General features: G+C 37.1%; 1 protein-coding gene across 1 annotated transcript; it reads left to right on the forward strand.

Moving 5' to 3' along the window:
* On the forward strand, window positions 1-23,386 carry quoa (quattro a). The gene is made up of 25 exons (XM_089124195.1): window positions 1-354; window positions 2,462-2,659; window positions 4,136-5,240; window positions 5,411-5,575; window positions 6,778-6,901; window positions 7,079-7,172; window positions 7,248-7,334; window positions 7,430-7,546; window positions 8,494-8,592; window positions 8,742-8,893; window positions 9,052-9,190; window positions 10,808-10,930; window positions 11,919-12,110; window positions 13,898-14,198; window positions 14,932-15,352; window positions 15,911-16,160; window positions 16,247-16,330; window positions 16,516-16,740; window positions 19,461-19,631; window positions 20,269-20,446; window positions 20,597-20,716; window positions 20,822-20,998; window positions 21,084-21,283; window positions 22,123-22,181; window positions 22,696-23,386. The coding sequence occupies exons 1-24, from the start codon at window positions 1-3 to the stop codon at window positions 22,168-22,170; spliced, it is 5,124 nt and encodes a 1,707-aa protein (XP_088980321.1). The 3' UTR covers window positions 22,171-22,181; window positions 22,696-23,386.
* Window positions 23,387-23,948: the final 562 nt, after the last annotated feature.

A 23,948-nucleotide genomic window follows, 5' to 3' on the forward strand; every position in this document is an offset into this window, starting at 1 on the left:
ATGTCCATTAACCCCGTTGAACCAGCAGAGCGTCTAAATCAAGATCCAGAGACTAAAGGGGAGGATTTGGGCCTGAGGATCAGAGAACTCAATCTGAAACTGAAAACTCCCTACAGACCGTCTCACACACCTGTCTGTCTGTCTGTCGGTGATACTCGCTTGATTGAAGTCTTGTGTTTTTTGGTTGTAAGTCGATCTGAAAATTCAGGAGAGAATATTTCTCAGGACAAATCTTCCCCTCCCTTCTGCAATTATCTGGAGGAGCTGAATGTTGTAGTTATCGAAACAGACTCGCCGCTTCATGTGAAGCCTTTTGGGTCGTGTCCCTCCCTGCCCTCACTATATTACGAGCGGGTAAACACTTGGTTAAAGGGTTAGTTCACCCAAAAATGAAAATTCTGTCAGTATTTACTCACCCTCATGTTGTTCAACCCTGTAAGACCTTCGGAACACAAATTAAGATATTTAAGATATTAAGATCACTCCTGCATACAGTCCATAGGCTTCTTGAGGGACTGCCTCTTGCTGGCATCGAAAAGTCATTAAAGACATCGTTAAAATAGTCCAAGTGACTACAGTGGCTCAATTTTAACTTTATCAAACGACGAGACCACTTTTGTGCGCAAAAACAAACAAAAATAACGACTTTATTTCAACTATTCACTTCCTTCTCCATGAGCCTGTAGTCAGTTAACGTAGTGTGATTGCGTAGAGCTACGTCACACGTAGGCTCACTATTGGCCGACGCTGGTCATGTGTGTGTGATGCGTGTAACAATAACAGAAGCTTACGCTATTAAACCAGTAACCTGACTCGCGCAGACGGAGAAATAAACGAATAGTTGAAATAAAGTCGTTATTTTTGTTGTTTTTTGCGCACAAAAAGTGTTCTCGTCGTTTGATAAAGTTAAAATTGAGCCACTGTAGTCACTTGGACTATTTTAACGATGTCTTTAAAGACTTTTCGATGCCAGCAAGAGGCAGTCCCTCAAGAAGCCTATGGACTGTATGCAGGAGCGATCTTAATATCTTAAATATCTTAATTTGTGTTGCGAAGATGAACGAAGGTCTTACGGGGTTGAACAACATGAGGGTGAGTAAATACTGACAGAATTTTCATTTTTGGGTGAACTATCCCTTTAAAGTGTTTGTTCGGGGGCGGTGCATGCACTTCAGTGTGATCTGAAAGTTTCATTCACAAAAATGTCCCTATGTGTAGAAAAACACATGCACTCGGAAGTCAGAAGTTTTAGTTCCGCCTCTGTTGAGTCTCAGCTAGCTCTGATCTCGCGCTTGCTAAGGCTGTGCGTAGATTATGGGTCAACATAAAGAATCTACGGCTCGGATCTCGCGTTTCAGAGACAACCGAAGATTTAGATTAGCGACGATTACACCCCTCCGTGGGAAGACGGTTTCCACCTCATTATACGGTGCCCGTCACCCCTCGGTGCCCTCAGGGGGCCGTTCTGCTAACCCGCCTTCAAGCCGGGGGCACAGAGGCTTCCAGCAAGTTTTTACCCGAGAGTTGCTCGCTCTGTATTGTAAAAAATTGTATATAAATAAAGGTGACTTGACTTGAGGACCAGATTCTAATAGAAGATGCTCGTGTTTGAACTGATTTGGTTTATGGTAATATTTACTAGGGCTGGGTATTGACACAAATTTCACAATTCGATTCGATTTCGATTCACAAACTTGCAATTCGATTCGATTTCGATTCTGATTCGATTCAATATCGATTATTTTGGACATCAGTTACAATAAATGGCAAATTTTCTCAAGGAAATTAAATCTCTTAACTAATGATGTAAACTATGGGAGTCTAGTTCTAGCTTACTAGGCTTCATTAGCCTAATATGAAGGTAATAATGAACATAAATGATAATACATTTACATTTTATTTATTTTTATAATAAGAAGATTATATGAAATATAAACATTTAAATGGTGGCTTGCCAGATTTATTCAAATATGCATTAAATATTGAAAAACATTAAGATTATAATGCATATGTAATATGGTGTGTATATTTAGCAAAATGCTCCTCTCTAGGGTTATTTTTTCTAGCTGACTACCAAGTTTATGTGGGTTTTCTGAGGTAAATATAACGATAACGATCATTTATGTTTTTGAATTTCTAAAGAAAATGGACATAATTTGAAATTTGAGACTTTGTTTCATATCAATAGTAACAAAGCACAAAGATTATTGTGATTTTTTTGGATGCGTGCAGCCGCGATACAATGATCCATTCATTCAAATGAAACAGGATGACTAATCGATTCTTGAGATTTAAGAATCGATATCGGTTCGTAAAAATGAGAATCGATTAATATCGAGAAATCGATATTTATTACCCAGCCCTAATATTTACATATACAGAATATTTTGTGTGTGTGTGTGTAACCAGCATGCACATTACATAAAAAATCGTACATGTGCTATGTATATGTGTCCCACAGAACCCAGAGTCCCTGGACTCGTATATCCAGAGCTGTCTGTCTGTCCTCTACCCACCGTTTGAGGTCACGGCCTCCACTGTCCTCAGCCAGCTCTTCCAGGTCATCGATGCTCGTTACCACGGAGACGCCCTCCAGTGTCTGACCGACTTCCTCATCCCTGCCAGGCATCTTCTGGAGAGAGTGCAGCAGTTGGCCTGTGTGAGTGTGGGGGGAAAATGTATATATATATATATAAGTGACCTTAGAAATTACAGTCGAACTAGTTACATACTAAAAACAGTGGCTAGATACAGGACCTACAGATTTTTTCTTCAAGTATGGGCAATGTAGAAACTTACAAAATAAACTCTTGTGAAGGGATCCTATTGTGTGTGTTTTGTTTTTCTTTTGTGTGTGTAATGTTACAAAGTTATTCTCTATATCAGTGTCAATGTTTCTGAACGTCAGTGTGTCTTGAGTTTTTATCCGGGAACGAACACGTCACAATATTCCTCATTTAAATAATTCATACGCAGAATAAAGGGGCGGGGCCTGGTTGAGTTAGTTAGTAGTGTGTTGAAACTGGCGGTTATGGAAAGGGGCGGGACATTTCCCAAAACACACTAAGTGCTTGACCAATCACAACACACTTATCCACCCGACCAATCAGAGCACAGTGTGCTTTTCAGAAGGAGGGGCTTCATAGAGACAGGAACTAAACAGAAATGTGCTTCTAACAAATGTCTGAAAGTTGTTAGAAGCACATAATCTGATATCATTCAGTCAGAGCTCAGCTAATACGAGAGGCTAATATCACTCCGATATCTTATTGAGATAAGTGACCGCCGTTTCATTCTCTCGAGTGCAGCATCTGGGGTCAATCAATGTCCGTCTGCTCAGATGTTCTCCGGCAGTGATTACAGGACATGTCTTTGATATCAAGAGCGTCGCTCCATGCTGTTCACATAATGCACTGTCCTTCAGTCTGCATCCACAGATATCATCTGAAGCCAGTGCCATGGGCTGCACTGCATAATTTTCAATTCATCATCACTATCTATATTAGTAAAAGAAGAAAGATCTTAATATAATTGGTTGTGATTATTTAATTCTTGGCCGTCAGCATTTAACATTGGAATGTGAACACTTGAAAAGGATTTAAAATGATTAAAGCACTTACATGCGACATGTGGAGGAATATCAGCTGCACTGATAAGTCTTATTGCTTCATTATTTAGAAATCGAATGTTGTTTTCAAAATGCATGGAAATGCAAGCGTTGCATTGGCGCTAAAACTACTGTAGATTTTGGGAGTAAAGAATATCTATCTATCTATCTATCTATCTATCTATCTATCTATCTATCTATCTATCTATCTATCTATCTATCTATCTATCTATCTATCTATCTATCTATCTATCTATCTATCTATCTATCTATCTATCTATCTATCTATCTATCTAAAGTCAGTTTAATGTACCTTAAATTTATTGTACTTAATTTAAGGCCGCAACTTTTTTATTGGTGACAAGGTTTTTATTTAAAAAAAGTTTTATGAGTTTATTTTAAATTCCTTTTAACTGCTTCCTTAGGATGCAGCATTCCAATTCGAATTCGAATTTGAATATGTTTGGCGCCTAATTTCAAATTTAAATTTTAAAATTCCAATTGGAACTCTCTGTGTGTCCCGAACAGGCTCCGTACTCTCAGAGGGTGTTCAGCTGTGCCGGGTGGCCTCTGTGTTTAAAGGATCGCATCGTGATCCAGCTTGCTCCCGTTAACCCTTTGCTGCTCAGACCGGGAGACTTTTACCTGCAGGTTGTGCCGTCCGCGAACCAGGCCGCCCGCATCGTAGTCCAGAGTCTTTTAGAGGTGGAAACCTCAATCCCCGAGACCTCTTACCCCAGCATCTTCACTGAAGCCTGGCTTCGGGAGCTCAACAGCGGGAGACATGGAACGCCTTTGGCTCGCTGCGTCCTCAAAACCGAGCAGGGCATAGTCAAAGTTCCCTGGGAAGAGGTGGCCAACCCTAAATTCAAGGACAATCGGAATATGGCCTCCTCGTCTCCGTCAAACCAACAGGAGTCTTTGAGTTCGTGCCGTCCACACACACCTACCCCTTCCAATTTCTCCGTGGAGACGAGGATTTGTCCTGCACGGGATGGTATTGCAGTGTCCTTGCGTTTGGTAGACAGCAGTAGTAGTTCAAGACACGCTGAAATGGAGCCGTCTGGGATGCGTCCGGTGGGATGGGTGTCTCCAAACACATGGGACAGCCGAAGCAAGAGCAGTGTGGTAAGCAATTGCAACGCTCTAATGGACCTTACCAAAGAAACCCAAGGATATCCACAGACTCCTCTGCTGAGGTCTCGGGACCGAACCGCTTGTGTGCGCACCGTGAGGTTTGCAGAGGAACCCTGTACGCCGTGCATGCAGAGGAAACACGGGCAAGGGACCAAAGCGCAAAAATGTCGGTTCACGGAAGAACCCATTAAACCCAAAGAAAGATCTGAGGAAACTCCAGATCAGGGCAGCTCTTCAAAAACAGATTGGTTAGGACATTGCTCCAGCGGAGGGCGTGAGGAACAAACCCAGAGCAATTCTCAGGACTGTTTTACTCCACCTGTGATTGGGACGTCTGAGAAATGCCACATTGTTGTCCAAGGACAGACAAGTGAGGTGGACAGAAGCAGCTACTTAGAGATGATCCCAAAGCTGCATGTGGTTCCAGGGAAGAAAACCACCACTTTTGGGCTCGTGTCTCCGAAGATGAACAGAAGACGATTCGTTGTGACTCAAGGTTTGGATTATGTCGGTTTCTTCTAGGCAAGAAAAAAGGAGGAAACGATCAAATATGTTCACTATGTTTAATTTAAAGACATGATATTACAGTCCTTATGATCATCATTTTAGAAGCAAAACAATCTCTTTGAACATGTTTTTAATGCATGTTGACTTATTCCTTTGAAGATCTCTCTCAGGACCCCAAAACTCTGAGCCCTCCTGTTACTGGACCGCGGGTAAATCATTCAGACGCCCCAGTGCAAGCTGAAACAGAGAGACCATCCAGATCATCAACTCCTACTTCACTTAAAGCGGATGGCCTTCTTCACTCAGGAACCGTGTGTCTAACTGGTAAAAAACACAAACATATATGCCTTGGATGTGAAACTTTTTTGAAATGTTGAACGATCTGACCGACTGATATACCGTAGATAAGTCGAATGATTTGGTGGTGGAATCATTAAAAATTAGTTCAAAATACTTAACTAATCAGTGATGCTTTGCATTAAATGCCATTATTTTCCAAATATTAGAATAAATCATCTTTGTAGAGAAAACATTTGATAAATATTTTTTATTTATAAATAATTGAAAAATTACTAATGTTTTGTCAATAATATTTTTTATAATAAATTGAGAAATTAATTAGCCTACATTTTAAATTAAAATAAAAAAATGTACATTTTTAAATTATACATTTAAGTGTACAAATAAATCATTTTAAACCAACAAACTGTATATTTTTATTTTTACATTTATAAATACGTAAATAAATAATTATGTGTGTAATAAATAATAGTTTTCAGTAATTATTTGAATGAAACCTAAAAAATGCATTTAAAAAGAAAATAAATATTAAATTATATTTTAATTAAAAAAATGAATAAATAAATGCGTTTATCATATATATATATATATATATATATATATATATATATATATATATATAGGCTGGGCAACGATTAATTGCGATTAATCGCATCCAAAATAAAAGTTTGTGTTTATATAATATATGTGTGTTTTGTGTGTATAACCATTTTGTATATATAAATACATACACATGCATGTATATATTTAAGAAAAATGTGTTATTAATATATCATATATTTATATATAATATTAATTATGTATAAATATATATAAAGTATATACATGCAAATATTTCTTAAATATATACATGCATGTGTGTGTATTTATATATACAAAATAATTATACACACTACACACACATATATTATGTAAACAAAAACTTTTATTTTGGATGCGATTAATCTTTGCCCAGCGCTAATATTCATATATATATATATATATATATATATATATATATATGAACTTTTAAATAAAAAAAATTGTATAATGTTTTATAGATGTTCATATAATGTTTATGTAATGTTCACAATGCAGGTTGTGATTTCTATTGGAATTGAATATTTTATATACTCAATATACAATGCAAATGAAAACCGATGATCTGAGAGTATAAACTGCAGTCATGAAAGCATTTCCACTGTCAGGCCAGCGCTGTCACATCTCACCTCGTCTGCCTCCTTCAGGTGGACTGGACCGCTCCGGTCGAGCAGTTCTGGAGATTTATGGAGATCATCAGGTCTGGACTTCTGCACACATCTCAAGCCAGGAGATCTGCAAACTCCTGCTGTACTTCCACTCCATCACCCGGTACAACAGCATGAAGAACTACATTCAATAGCAATGCAATTTTAAGCATTCAAATATTTCGTGGTACTTTGGAATATTGGGCAAAATAAATGTTTTCAGCATATATTAAAACTATCATTAAATTGCATGTATGCATTATATCAGCCAGCAGTTTGAATGCTACCTTGTGTTTTGTAGGAAAGAGAGGAGCGATGGAGGGATGACGCTGGTGTTTGATGCGCGGAAGAAGTCGCCGCATCCAGAGTTTGCCAAAGCTCTCCTGATGGTCCAGGTGGCTGTGTGTTTTTTAGCTTGAGAACATTTCTAAATAAATATTTCAGCACTAAATCTTGAGCGTTGTCCACAGGAACAGGATCCTCGTGCTGTGCACCGGGTTCTTCTGCTGGTGAAGAAGGACACTCTCCACAGTCATGAGAAAAGGCCCGGCGTTACGGTCAGAAGAGTTACACACACCTGGCTTCAGTGCTTCTCTTTATAATATAGTTGTGATTATTTCTAACAGACTTTGCTCTTCTCAACGCTCTGCAGGTGGAAACACTGACGTCATTTAAGGCTCTATATAAAATAGTGGACGTCAGTCAGATAACTGCGGCTCTACACGGGTCCTTACCGTACAATCACTGCGACTGGATACTAATACATCAGGTATATTATTGTGTAGCCAGTCTGATTCCTACCAGCATAATTGATAATGTATTAATTTAATAATAATATTTATGATTATTGTATTTTATTAGTATTTTATACATATAATATTATAATAGATAATATAAAATATTGAATATAATATTAATATGAAATTATATTTAAATTAATAATATATTAAAATTAATAATAATAATATTGCATTGTATTTACATTATCAGTTATAATTGTATAATAATATATTTAATATAATATTATAATTTAAATTATATTGTATTATTTTAAATTAAATAATATTTTAATATTTATCATATAATATTTAGATTATTTTTATATTTTAATTAATTTAATTTTAATTTATTGTTTTATATTTCAATTTTATAAATGTTTTATTATATCAATTGTAATATTTAAAATAATATTACAATTCATATTATTATATTAAATGATATTTAAAAAGTATATTGTAATATGCATTATATATTATTTTATTAATATCCATTATATATACATATATAATACAATATATTGATACATTATTTAAAAAAAATTAATAATTATTATTATTACAACTACTATTAAATTATATATTTATATTCATTATTATTTGCATATATAACATTATATTATATAATATAATATATTAAAATGATTATTATTATAATGTCAAATATAATAATAATATATTAACATTATTATATTAAAATACATTATATTTAAAAAAATATATGTATTATTTATGGTTATTAGTACGTATGAATTATTATGTAATATTATATTTATAATAGTATTATATTAAATTATGAAATTATTATAATATTATGATTGTATATTTATTAATGATTAACATTATTCTTTTTTTTAATATATATAAATTATCTATTTTACTTTAAAGTTTCTCTAACCTTTCATATCTGTACAAACATGCGCCACTTTTTATCCTACAGAAACTGTATCCATTCGTGTCAGACCTACAAGAGGCGTCCGCTCTGCTATCAGGAGCAATAAAGAAACTAGAAGGTGTTCATAAAATCGACACAGTGCAGGCAAGTGAAACATTTTTATCTGCTCTCGTCCTGTCATAAACTGACTGCATCCAAACAAAACGTGTCCACAAATAAAAGCATGCTGTTCTTACTTAAAGATCCTTACACAGACCTCTGTGAATGTGTACAAATTGTTGTGTGGAAATCAGGATGTGCATCAGTGCATCGAGGAGCAGCGAGCTCTAATGAAGGAAGTGCTGGAAGACACGCGATTGGTCGGCTTGCAGAGGGGAGGCGGAGCCATGCTGGCCAGGCTGAGGCTGGAAACTGATGTGAGGTCGCCACACTGTGAACAGAGCTGGTAAAAACACACACTTCACTCTCAAACGCATGGAAGCTTGTTTCCACCACAGAAGGAAAAACAAAACAAAAAAAAATTATTCAGTGGAAAAACACATTCTACTCATCCTGCCAATAATATTAAAGATCCCTGATGGAGTAAATCATGTTTTGCCACAGCGAGGTGATTGACACCGTCACACACCTGTACAACGCCATGGAGGAGCAGGTGCATGTTCTGGCCAGGAAGTCCAATGTGTCCCTGCAGCGCCTGGACTTCCTGTCACAGCTCCGAGAGATGGAGTCCAGGTTTGCACAGGTACCATCATACAGCTGCTCACAAAACACTAACCAGAAGGTTTTAGCACCACGGTAAGGCCACAATATACAGTACGTTACCGTTCAAAAGTTTGGAGTCGGTACGATTTTTTAAATGTTTTTGAAATAAGTCTCTGATGCTCACTAAAGCATTAATTATTTGATTAAAAAAAACTGTTTTCTATGTGAATATTCTGTAAAATGCAATTTAGCATCATTTCAGCATCATTACTCCAGTCTTCAGTGTCACATGACCCTTCAGAAATCACTCTAATATGATGATTTGATGCTCGAGAAACATTTCTGATTATTATCAATGTTGAAAACAGTTGTGCCGCTTCATATTTTTGTGGATTCTTTGATTAAAGGAGCAATGTGTAACAAAGTTGATTATCTATTAACAGAAATGCAATATGACATCCATAACTATGTTTTCAGTGGTGTATAAAGAACTTACTTAATTAGCCGTAATGTTTTTATTACCTTAGAATGAGACATTAATAGCTCCATAACCGAGGGAATCCCCTTCTATGAAGGTCGCCATGTTGTGACGTCATATTCCTACCGTAGCCGAACGCGAACACACAGTGCTACAGAACGCGTTTCATCACTACCTTGAAAGAGAAGAAGCGGAAAGCTGGAAGCTAGCCTTACACTCCGTGAGTAGTGACTTTTCCCTTGTGAGTTGTGTAAAATATGTAGTTGGGATTGTTTCATGTAACTTAGTTCTCCCTCGCTGTGTTATGGGTTTGTTATGTTGGGGATAGATGTGCTGTTACGTTCGTGAGACAGCTGATGATTAGTATTCATGTCATTGACCGTAAAACAGTACGTTACAGGAATCACTAACCCGTCGATTGAGACTTTTACTAAAGTCTTTTATCACTAAAGTCGATCGCGAAGAATTTTAAAAATCAGAGAAAAAAAGCCTATTGTGTGTAGTAAATAGTATCTATGGGATGCGGAGATGACATGATTGTAACAGCGCGCGCACTTCCGACCTTTGAACTCATGCGGACGCGTCCCAGCTCAGCCACAGTAACAGCTCATATTAGCCAGCTAAACTATTACTACCCTGTTAGAAAAAATATATAGCTGCTCCCTCGCTGTATTATGGGTTTGCTACAGTATGTGGGGAGAAATGTGCTGCTGGTTACGTTTGTGAGACAATCAGCTGATTATTATTTTATTAAATTATATATTAAAACCCTTGATCCTCACCTGACTATGGCTTTGTAAACAGACAGTATTCATGATGTGGTTTATAATGGACTGTGGTACAGAAACAGTGACAATGTTACACACTCTTGGCTTACTCTGGCTATTCTCTGCTGTCTCAGCCGACGAGATGTTTGTCCCGTTTTAGCAACCGTAGCTTCTTCCAAAGGGAGGGGTGAGCAGTGGGCTGAGCCCTTAGTGCAAACCTGGTGCAAACTCGCAACCGAACCACTAGATGTCGCTAAAAGTCACACATTGCTCCTTTAATAGAAATTTTTGTCTTTACTACATTCCTGCTGAATAAAGGTGTTAATAAAACAACTTTTGAACAATAGTGTACATTGGTCTTCTGCATGTGGAGTAGTTCGATGTGTAGTTCAGTAAGTGTGTCTGTGTGTAGATGAAGGAATGGTTGGACACAGATGGAGAAACGCAGCTCCTGCAAGCCGAATCTGTGGACGACTCCAGTGAGCGAATCCAACACACACTGCAGAGTTTCCAAGCTTTTCTCTCCGAAGCAAACGTAAGTGAAAGTCGAGAAACTTAAACCTGAGCTGCTGCTGAAGGGACTTCATTGAGGGATTCAACTCAATCTTTTCTCGGGTTATGCATGTTTTAAAGTCATTAACCCAGCTAACAAACATATGTTAAAGGGTTAGTTCACCCAAAAATGAAAATAAAGTCATTAATTACTCACCCCCATGCTGTACCAACCCCGTAAGACCTTCGTTCATCTCCAGAACACAAATGAAGATATTTTTGATTAGATTTGAGAGCTGGATCACCGCTACCCTAAGCGATCGAAACTTGACGGCCCAGAAAGTCATTGAAGAAAATGTTTAAATACTCTATGTGAGAACAGTGGCTCAACTACAAGTTTATCAAGCGACGAGAATACTTTTTGTGCGAAAAATATGTAACAAAACAAAAAAACGTGCAACAAAAATAACGACTTTATTCGACTATTCGTTTTCTTCCTTGTAGGCCTGAGACGAGAGTTCAAGAGATTTCCACGACGCATGCGCGAGAATTGCGATCTCCTTCAACTACTTCAGTTCAGTTCTCGCGCATGCGTCATGGAAATCTCTTGAATTCTCGTTTAAATAATAATACAATTAATTAAATACAATTAAATTTAATTGATTTTAATTGAATACAATTAAATAATAATTGTGACTAATTTAATTAATAATTTAATTGAATTGCATACAATTAAATAATAATTGCGACTTATCTCACAATTCAGGCTTTCCCCCCTGACAATTCCAAGTTAGAAACTTTTGATGTTATTTTTATGTCAGTTCTCGCGCATGCGTCGTGGAAATCTCTTAAATTCTCGTCTCAGGACTACAAGGAAGAAAACGAATAATTATTTTTGTTTGTTTTTCCGCACTAAAAGTATTCTCGTCGCTTGATAAACTTATAGTTGAGCCGCTGTTGAACCCATGTAGAACCTTTTCTTCTGAGAGTGTGTGAAGCTGTTTAACAGTGTGTATCTGTTGAAATATCAGGAGCGTACGCATCAGGCGATGATGCTGGTGTCCGACGCGGAGAGAGTGCAGGGGCCGAACTATCCCGAGACCGAGGTGTTTCACAGGACGGTGTCCACGTTTAAATCCAGCCTGGCGGAGTTTGTGTCGCGGGCCGAGCGCTGCCGTGAGGAGATGGGGATGATGGTGTACGTCTGCCACTTCTGCGAGAGGGTGCGTCTGACGCTTTCATTCATTTCTTGAAACCAAGAAAACCAAAATATTCATATAGCTTATTAAAATCAATTCCAGTTAGCTTGAACCATGATTCTTTAAAGGCCATATTTTTTGTATGTCCAGATTTTGTTCAGATTGATTTGAGTCAGGACAGCGAAAAAAAAAAAAAAAATTAAATTGGAGGTGAATTAAAATCAGATTTTTACAGATGCGCCTCAGTCTGGATGCTCTGGCTGCTCAAATCAGTTTTCAAATAGTCTTTTGGGTCACTCTTCTTAACATGATACACAATGATAACATCAAAACCAGTGATGGAAACACCACACCCCTCGCTACTAATTCACTATTAGTTTCCCCCTTTATTGAATAAAATGTTTTTAATTTTTTTTAACTGGCCTCTGACGTTCTAAATTAAATCATAGAACAAAATAAATCTTTAAAAATGTTAAGACAGTATATGAAAGTATGGAAGCTTGTTTCCGCCACAGAATGAAATATAAAAAAAGGTAATTGTGACTTTTTATCTCACAATTCTGACTTTATTTCTCAGAATTGTGAGACATAAAGTCAGAATTGCGAGATATAAAGTCAGAATTGCGAGATATAAAGTCAGAATTGCGAGATATAAAGTCAGAATTGCGAGATATAAAGTCGGAATTGTGAGACATAAAGTCAGAATTGTGTGATATAAAGTCAGAATTGTGAGATATAAAGTCAGAATTGTGATATAAAGTCAGAATTGCGAGATATAAAGTCAGAATTGCGAGATATAAAGTCGGAATTGTGAGATATAAAGTCAGAATTGCGAATATAAAGTCGGAATTGTGAGATATAAAGTCAGAATTGCGAGATATAAAGTCGCAATTGCAAGATATAAAGTCAGAATTGTGATATAAAGTCAGAATTGCGAGATATAAAGTCAGAATTGCGAGATATAAAGTCAGAATTGCAAGATATAAAGTCAGAATTGCGAGATATAAAGTCAGAATTGCGAGATATATAGTCAGAATTGTGATATAAAGTCAGAATTGCGAGATATAAAGTCAGAATTGCGAGATATAAAGTCAGAAATGTGAGATATAAAGTCAGAATTGCGAATATAAAGTCGGAATTGTGAGATATAAAGTCAGAATTGCGAGATATAAAGTCAGAATTGTGATATAAAGTCAGAATTGCGAGATATAAAGTCAGAATTGCGAGATATAAAGTCAGAATTGCGAGATATAAAGTCAGAATTGCGAGATATAAAGTCAGAATTGTGATATAAAGTCAGAATTGCGAGATATAAAGCCAGAATTGCGAGATATAAAGTCAGAATTGCGAGATATAAAGTCAGAATTGCGAGATATAAAGTCAGAATTGCGAGATATAAAGTCAGAAATGTGAGATATAAAGTCAGAATTGCGAGATATAAAGTCAGAATTGCAAGATATAAAGTCAGAATTGCGAGATATAAAGTCAGAATTGCGAGATATAAAGTCAGAATTGTGATATAAAGTCAGAATTGCGAGATATAAAGCCAGAATTGCGAGATATAAAGTCAGAATTGCGAGATATAAAGTCAGAATTGCGAGATATAAAGTCAGAATTGCGAGATATAAAGTCAGAATTGCGAGATATAAAGTCAGAAATGTGATATTGTGAAACAAAGATATTTTGGTTACACTATTTTACACTAATGTAACATGCATAAATATAACTAACCCTCAACCAAACCCTAATCCTACCCTAACCCCTAACCCCCCACCTCTAAAAAACATGACCTACTGGGTCTTCTCTCTCAGGCTTCAGCTGTGGCCAGCGACTGCAGGAGGTTTTTGGATCAGGATCAATATTGCGGTTCCCCAGATGAGGAGAGCTGGACCCGTCTTCACGCTCACCTGCAGAGGTTGGACGAGTTTTCTCCCGAGCACTTCCAGGACGTGAGAGCGCAGGCGTGCTCCAGCTCCAGGGCTCTGCGGGTGTGGGACGCCGCCTGGATCCACTGCCAGGACGTCCGGCGCCGGCTGGAGGAGAGACTGGCTCTTCTGGAAGGATCTCCGACACCCGCTGGACGAGGCTCGGACTGGCCGGAGAAGATTCCAGGTGAGGATTCAGGAGCGTCTGTAAGATGATATGGATGCTTTATTATGCCCCGGAATAAAAAAATTAAATAATAATTGCAACTGATTAATAATAATTGCATTGATTATTTGTTGTTGTTTTTTTATGCAACAGAATATTTTGTTTTTGTTGAATTAATTTAAAGTTATTATCCGCCACAGAATCTCACAATTCAATTCAGGTTTTTTTACCCTCGTAATTGTTCATATCTTGCAATTTTGAATTTTTTTCCTTCCACAGAAGATTAAAAGATAATTGCAAATTTATGACTTTTCTTGCAAGACTTTTTCTCAGAATGATGAGTTCATATCACACTATTCTGTTTTTTGTTTTTTTTTTCCGCCACAAAATGCAAATAAAACCATTAAAAAAAATTACAAATTATTTCATAATTATGGCTTTCTTTCCCTCTCAAATTTTTGAATTTATACTTTACAATTCTGATTCTTTGAATTTATACTTTACAATTCTATACATCTCACAATTCTGTTGTTGAGTTGTTTCTGCCACGAAAAAAGTAATTAAAAAAATAAATCTTACAATTCTGAATTTTTCTCTTGCAATTACCTTTTTTATTTTTTATTCCATGGCGGAAGCTTCCATATTTGTATATTTGTTCTATTTTACTTGTCCTAATATTTGTAAATTGCTTTATTGTTCTTATTTTCATTTATTGTTCTTAATTTCTAAGTTTTTGCTCCTATCGCCCACCCAGCACAAGATGAGCAGGAGCTTGTGCCCGATCAGTCAGAGAGCAGGTCGAGTCGATCTAGAGACAGCATGCACACCACCGTCACCTGCTTCAACTTCAGAACCAACCACAAAACCCGGAGAGAGTCCAAAACCGCACAGAGCGCCAAGGAAAACCCGGCAGACAGCGGGCCGAGAGGCAGAAGCGCCGGCAGAAGAGCTTCCCAGGACCAGAAGCCGGTGGCAGGCTCGGGTACGGTGGGCTGTCAGTGGTTCCCTTGGCAGCCGGCAGCGAACAGAAACACCAAGAGATCTGAGCTCCACATCACTGAGCCCATCTTCTCACAGGACCAGGAGTACGGGAACCCTCGTCGCGGCAGCTTCGCCTCTCAGACGGCCCGTGGAGAGACCACTGCATCCAGCCCAGACAGCCCAAACAGAACCATGTGAGTTGTATGTTAAAGACAATATGGAATTAACATTGATACGGTTTACTTGGTAACACTTTAAAATAAGATTTCAGGTCTAATTGAAAAAAAATCATCAGTGTGAGTTGTTCTAAAATGCAGATTTTTATATTCTTTAATTAAAATGTAATTATTTTCTCTGCCTTTGAAAAAACTTTTCTTTTTCTCCAAACTTTTAAACATTAGTGTATAACAGGGGGGGAAAAATCTCAATATTTTTCATTTGCTATGTCTTTCTCTGTCCAAAAGCTTTCACTGATGTCAGAAAGGTAAAGTTACGGACAAATATAGGATTATAAAAGTGACAACACCGAGTTGTTTTAGATTGTACAACTGGAAACCATAATTGTTATTCTAATGGTATACAAGATTTTACCATTATTTACATGCCATGTTTAAATAGTGTCATTGTGATTGTGACCATTCAAAATAGCTATAGTATTACCATGATGAAATGTGCAAAAAATCATGGTAATATAAAGATATTTTTGATTTGTATTATTTTAGAAATCTATCGTTATCTTTATTTCCCGTCAGGAAGCTTCACCGTGTCATGGAGGAGCTCCTGCTGACGGAGGTGGAGTACGTCCGCTCTCTGGGATACATCTTGACTCATTACGTCCCCCTGTTGGCCAGACCCGACGTCCCGCAGGATCTGCGCGGTCAGCGCGGACGAATCTTCGGAAACCTGGAGAAACTGTACGACTTCCACTGCCAGCACTTCCAGCAGGAACTGGAGTCCTGTCAGGCAGAACCACTGCGAGTCGGACGCTGCTTCCTAAACCACGTAAGACAACAGTTTCATCACAGTCTTTCACTTCTTACAGCTTACAGAATATCGTTTTGACCTTCTACAAAAATCTATTTAAACAGACAGAGAGTTTTGGACTTTACGCACTTTACAGCAAGAATAAACCCCAGTCTGATGCGCTCATTCAACATCATAGATACTTCAAGGTGAGGAACCTACAATTGGTTATACATAAATTCAACAATGTATACAAATCTTTTTTTACATTATAAACCTCTTTGCTGTCACTTTTAAAAAATTTAATGCATCCTTGCTGAATAAAAGTATCAATTTCTTTACAAAAAATATCCTGATACTGATATGAAATTAAACTTCTTCCCTTCCCGTCCAGCGTAAGCAGATGGAGTTGGGTGACAGCATGGATCTGTCCTCATACCTGCTGAAGCCCGTCCAGAGGATCAGTAAATACAGCCTCCTGCTGCAGGAGATCCTGGACGAATGTGTGCCGGATCAGAGCGGAGAACAAGAGGAGATCCGGGCGGCTCTAGAAGTGGTGCGGTTCCAGCTGCGGCACGGGAACGACCTGCTCACCATGGACGCCATCAGGGACTGCGATGTTAGTGGTGAAGTTTCAAGTTGAAGTTTAATAACCTGTTAAATATATATATATATATATATATATATATATATATATATATATATATATATATATATATTAAGGTATAGTTCACCAAAGGTTGCACTTTGGTCACCATACATACACTCAAATTTATGTATGGTGGTTGTGTATTTATGTATGGTAGAGAGCTCAACATTCTACAACTGAACACATGCAAATGTAAAAAAAACCCACCAGCAAATAAGGAAACCATCTTCAACAGTTTGACAACACATGCTGCAAATACTCACAACACAACCAAAAACATTATTAGCTGCAAATACTCACAACTCGACCAAATACAGAAACATGCAAAAATACTCACAACTCAACCAAATAGAGAAACGTGCTACAAATACTCACAACTCAACCAAATAGAGAAACGTGCTACAAATACTCACAACTCGACCAAATACAAAAACGTGTAGCAAATACTCACAACACAACCAAATATAGAAACGTGCAAAAATACTCACAACTCAACCAAAAACAGAAAGTACTGCAAATACTCACAACGCAACCAAAAACAGTAACATGCTGCAAATACTCACAACACAACCAAATAGAGAAACGTGCTACAAATACTCACAACGCAACCAAATAGAGAAACGTGCAAAAATACTCACAACTCGACCAAATACAAAAACGTGTAGCAAATACTCACAACACAGCCAAATACAGAAACGTGCAAAAATACTCACAACGCAACCAAATACAATAACATGCTGCAAATACTCACAACGCAACCAAATAGAGAAACGTGCTACAAATACTCACAACTCGACCAAATACAAAAACGTGTAGCAAATACTCACAACACAACCAAATAGAGAAACGTGCAAAAATACTCACAACTCAACCAAAAACAGAAAGTACTGCAAATACTCACAACTCAACCAAAAACAGTAACATGCTGCAAATACTCACAACGCAACCAAATACAGAAACGTGCTACAAATACTCACAACACAACCAAATAGAGAAACGTGCAAAAATACTCACAACTCAACCAAAAACAGAAAGTACTGCAAATACTCACAACTCAACCAAAAACAGAAAGTACTGCAAATACTCACAACTCAACCAAAAACAGTAACATGCTGCAAATACTCACAACGCAACCAAATAGAGAAACGTGCAAAAATACTCACAACTCAACCAAATACAAAAACGTGTAGCAAATACTCACAACACAACCAAATATAGAAACGTGCAAAAATACTCACAACGCAACCAAATACAATAACATGCTGCAAATACTCACAACGCAACCAAATAGAGAAACGTGCTACAAATACTCACAACTCAACCAAATACAAAAACGTGTAGCAAATACTCACAACGCAACCAAATACAATAACATGCTGCAAATACTCACAACGCAACCAAATAGAGAAACGTGCTACAAATACTCACAACTCGACCAAATACAAAAACGTGTAGCAAATACTCACAACACAACCAAAAACAGTAACATGCTGCAAATACTCACAACGCAACCAAATACAGAAACGTGCTACAAATACTCACAACGCAACCAAATAGAGAAACGTGCAAAAATACTCACAACTCAACCAAAAACAGAAAGTACTGCAAATACTCACAACTCAACCAAAAACAGTAACATGCTGCAAATACTCACAACGCAACCAAATACAGAAACATTCTGCAAATACTCACAACGCAACCAAATACAGTAACATGCTGCAAATACTCACAACCCAACCAAATACAGAAACATGCTGCAAATACTCACAACGCAACCAAATACAGTAACGTGCTACAAATACTCACAACGCAACCAAATAGAGAAACGTGCAAAAATACTCACAACTCAACCAAATACAAAAACGTGTAGCAAATACTCACAACACAACCAAATATAGAAACGTGCAAAAATACTCACAACGCAACCAAATACAATAACATGCTGCAAATACTCACAACGCAACCAAATAGAGAAACGTGCTACAAATACTCACAACTCGACCAAATACAAAAACGTGTAGCAAATACTCACAACACAACCAAAAACAGTAACATGCTGCAAATACTCACAACGCAACCAAATACAGAAACGTGCTACAAATACTCACAACGCAACCAAATAGAGAAACGTGCAAAAATACTCACAACTCAACCAAAAACAGAAAGTACTGCAAATACTCACAACACAACCAAATATAGAAACGTGCAAAAATACTCACAACGCAACCAAATACAATAACATGCTGCAAATACTCACAACTCGACCAAATACAAAAACGTGTAGCAAATACTCACAACACAACCAAAAACAGTAACATGCTGCAAATACTCACAACGCAACCAAATACAGAAACGTGCTACAAATACTCACAACGCAACCAAATAGAGAAACGTGCAAAAATACTCACAACTCAACCAAAAACAGAAAGTACTACAAATACTCACAACTCAACCAAATACAGAAACGTGCAAAAATACTCACAACGCAACCAAATACAGAAACAATATTTACAGCACGTGCTGTCAAACTGATTAACGTTTTTTTTTAATTGAGCTCTCTCTGCCACCGTATTTATGACTAAATTAAAAAAAATATTGAACAAAAAATATTGGTCTTTTTTCACACACCTGAAACAGTTTTTCCATAATATGTAAGTCGCAACCATGATTTTGTCATTCTATTTCTCCAGCTGAACCTGAACGAGCAGGGCCAACTGATTCGCCAGGATGAGTTCTGGGTAATTTTCCGCAAGAAACGTTCCCTCCGGCGAGTGTTTCTTTTCCAAGACGTCATTCTCTTCACCAAGACCAAAAAAAATGACCGTGGAGATGATGTGTACGTTTACAAACTGTCTATCAAGGTATGTGTATGGTAATATTCATATTTTATCTGGTCCGTTTTTACCTTTGTGAAACAAACTGAACTCCTAGCATCAATATGCAATGATTTGCTGTGGTCATATTCAGGGTTTTTTTTTTTTCTAGCATGAAACTTACAAAACTTTACCTTCAAGCGTTTTGACAGATGCTTTTATTCAAAGCAACTAACATCTACACTACGGTAATGCTTTTATGTAGCAAAGACACATTAAATTAAGAAATTTATAATGTCACAAAACATTTTTATTTCAAATAAATGCTGTTCTTTTGAACTTTCTAGTCATAAATGAATCCTCAATAAAAATGTGAATATAAAGCAGTTTAAATTTAAGCAATTAAAATGGTTTCTCTAAAAATAAAAATTCTCGAGCAGCAGAAATCATTAAAACAGAATTCAGTTATTTTAAATTGTATTATTTGACAATATTATTATTTTACTGTATTTACTATATAATGTGTATTTCCTGGAAATCAAATCCACTCAGAAAAAATTGCCAAGAGTTAACACTCATTTTCTAATTTCAAATAAAGGTAGTAGTAAATACAATCAGTGTTTGTTTCATTTGCACGATTTGATCCATGTCTCGTATGATTACAATTTAAACCGTTTCTCTGTAGACCTGTGAGATTGGGATGACCCACTCCTGCGGTCTGAGTGGCCGGAGTTTCGAGATCTGGTTCAGGAGGAGACGGTCCCAGGACACCTACATCCTACAGGCCGAGACACAGGACGTCAAGGAGGCCTGGACCAGAGACCTGGAGCACATCCTATGGGAACAAGCGCTGAAGAGCAGAGGTCAGAGCACAGCACAATACAATATATGGTAAATAATGTAAATGAGTCATTTAGAGACAAAGTCTAGCAACTTTAAATGTTTACAGTACAAGTTGTCTGCGCTTGCATGTCCTTGTAGATCCACAGAACTTGTTGATGTTTGTGTTTCAGAGCAGAGACGACAAGAGAGGTTGTTCATGGGAATGAGTTGGAAACCTTTTATAAACTTCCAGCCCAGAAATGCAGCCGTTAACAATCACGCCGTGAACGGTGATGATGTTACAGGAAGAGGTATTGATCAGCCAATCACGAGCTGACAATTGAATATGTATTTATTTGACTTAATAAAGTAAAACATCTATTCACTGATTACCTGAACTTTCTGTGACTTGACAGAAGTTGTAGGAATCCTGAAAACTCCCAATCCGTTGGTGTCCAGCCTTCAAAGGGGCGTGTCTCTGCCACGGCCTGATTCGATTGGCTCTGGCAGCAGCACGTCAACCGCCGGCAGCCACTCATCATCCTCGTCTGGGCGGGGCTCCATGTCCCCAAGCGTTTTCAGAGGAAAATACGGTATCCGAGCAAGAACATCTAGTACTTATAGTGTCTCTGTATTAAGGGAAAGGGCTTAATAATATGAAAATCTCTCTCTTCATAGACTCCTCTGTGGAGAACGCAGGTTTATTTAGCTGTGCGGATCATAATTGCCCCACTGGAAGAAGAGCGTCTGTGTCGTCATTGGTTCACTGCAGACCTTCAGCTCCTCAGTCGTCTCCTGCTCGTGTTCTTCACTACGGCTCACCTACCCTGTCCAGAAAGAAGATCAGTCCACAAACAGATGCTCACGGCACTCTCAAGGTGGAGACATTAATGCAAATCACCTCTTTTCCAAACCTGTCCTAGAAAAGGTCCTCTTGACCGGTGCTAGAAAATTGTAAAAAAAAAAACTGAAATAATTTTTTTTATGCATTGTGAGCAATTTATTTCAGACAAATGGAAAGAAAATATCCCAAATAAAATCGAAAATGTATTTTATATATTTGCATCTGCAGATTTCAGTTGCAGTTAACTGTGTTCATACTTATGTGTACAAAGTTTATTCCCATCTACATGTTGAAGGTTATTACTGAGGGGTTTGTTCATAGATAATTCGCCTGGTTTTATACAAAATTATTTCTAAAAACATTGTTCTTGTTTTTCCTGGCTGTATTTTCGGATTCATCCAAAATCCCCTCTGACTCTAATATAAATTACTTTTATATTACTAATTAAAAAATGTGTTCAGATTTCTGCTCTGGAATTGTGTGGAAAATAGTGTATATTTAATTATATAATGCCTCATTTGCATATTTTAACGTATGACTTTCCTATGGCCGAAACAGTACACCATATTGCTTGCAACACCAAAGTCAAGGGTTCGATTCCCAGAGAATGCATGAAGCAATAAAATGTGTACCTTTAATGCAATGCAAGTACCTTTGGATAAAAGTGTTGCCAAATGCATAAATGTAAATGTTAAAATCAATTGTGAGCGCTCATTTGCTGCCTTTGTAGAGAGTCACATGGTTTTATTTGATTAGGGTGGTGATTAGATCGTACACAGCAAAAACTAGGATTTGGAGAGTTTAACACTGATATTTCAAGAGGAAAATTAGTTCATATTTCATGTTAATGATGTTATTCTGTGATTCCCTCAGTGTCAGTTTCAAGAGCCGATTCGTTCCAAAGCATCAACAGAAGTTTAGCTGTGATTGAGGTAAGTTTTAATACAGAGACAAATAATATAAAGTACTTAGATAAAGCGATATATTTCAAATCTTAAATCTTCTATCATCGCAAAATGTAAAGTATATTATCGCACAGCTCTAATCGGTTAATGTGACTAATACTATATAGAAATTTAGAAATTAAGATATTATCAAAATCATGCAATTTATAAATGATATCACTCACTCTTAGAAGAAATGGTTCTATTTAGAACCAGAAATGTTTCCATCCCCCGCTTCATATATGGAACTCCAAAATGGTTCTATATAGAACCTTTTTTTTTTTGGTAAAAGGTTCTATTGGCCAAGTACGGAACCCCAGGGTTCTATATAGAACCCAGAGGAACTCTTTTTTTAAGAGTGTATAGAACCTTTTAGGGGTTCTAAATACGTAGCACTGATAGAACCTTTTAAGGTTCTATATAGAACCTTTTCAGGTTCTATATAGAACCTTTTCTTCTAAGAGTGTACTAATGATGTAAATTGTCTGCTTGTATCTTGTAGTTCACTGATGCCAGATCAGGTCATGTGACACTCTAACCAGTGAAGTCAACAAGTCAGATGTTACAGTTTGGAAACACCTGATGCTGAACAGACCAGGAGAGACATCAGTTCATATTTTGAAAGAATTGCAGTACGAAAGAAGAAAAAGCAAGATGACAGTGACCAGACCTTTTTGGAGGACCAGTTGTTTACTTCATCATCATCATCATCATCATTAGAAAAGGCACATTATGAGGAACCACATGGACATTTTCCTGTTGCATTTCTGGAAAAAGAACAGAAACATTCTGTTTAAGCTTGGACATTATTTAGCATGAGACAATTTCTTGATGAACTGTAAATAAAAATCATATTGCACAAGAAAATGCAATGTTTAATATTAAATCAACCAGAATATGAATTTATAGCCAAATATTCTATGTGTCATGATCGTCCTGCTATACCACTGAAATGCTGTGATTTGTACATGTAACCAGCTCAAAACCCCTGTGAAGTTTGTGGGATTCGGGGAATTTGGAAAATACATACATAATGAAAACAGTAATGCTTGAAAATTTGTTTTGAAAATTCATTTGGATTGTCTAAGGGTTTTATGTTCATGTTGTGTACTGTAATATGCAGGATGTCAGCACCTCACTGGAGAGAGAAAACTGTGTTTTATTATTTAAAAGATTTATAATAAATAAAAGAAGGTCATTATATTTTTCTGTATTGTGTCTTGCTTTCGATAGACAGTCATATAAACAGACAGACAGTAGACATACAATCCAATGTTATTTCCAGTGACTTCCAGTACTAAACACTAAATGGATTGCTTTGAACACAGTAGTGAATGAATAAATTAATATATGTAAATAAAGTTCTAGTAAACATCCACTTATCCAACAACATAATGAAAAGAATTGAAAGACATTCTACATTCTAAATTACAAAGAATATGAACTAATCAACCTAATGCAGATCTGATGCAAATGTGCCTTCGTGCCTAAATAATTCATATGCAGAATAAAGGGGCGGGGCCTGGTTGAGTTAGTAGTGTATTGAAACTGGCAGTTATGGAAAGGGGCGGGACATTTACCAAACACACTCGAAGCACTTAACAAATCACAACACACTGATCCAGCCAACCAATCAGAGCACAGTATACTTTTCAGAAGGAGGGGCTTCATAGAGACAGAAACTAAGCAGAGTGAAACTGACAGACTGGGAAGAGAGGAGCCGCAATAGTGGAAAATATGGAGGAAATCAACATT

The sequence above is a fragment of the Pimephales promelas genome, chromosome 20 (assembly GCF_988280905.1).
Source record: "Pimephales promelas chromosome 20, fPimPro1.hap1.1, whole genome shotgun sequence".
Lineage (NCBI taxonomy): Eukaryota > Metazoa > Chordata > Actinopteri > Cypriniformes > Leuciscidae > Pimephales > Pimephales promelas.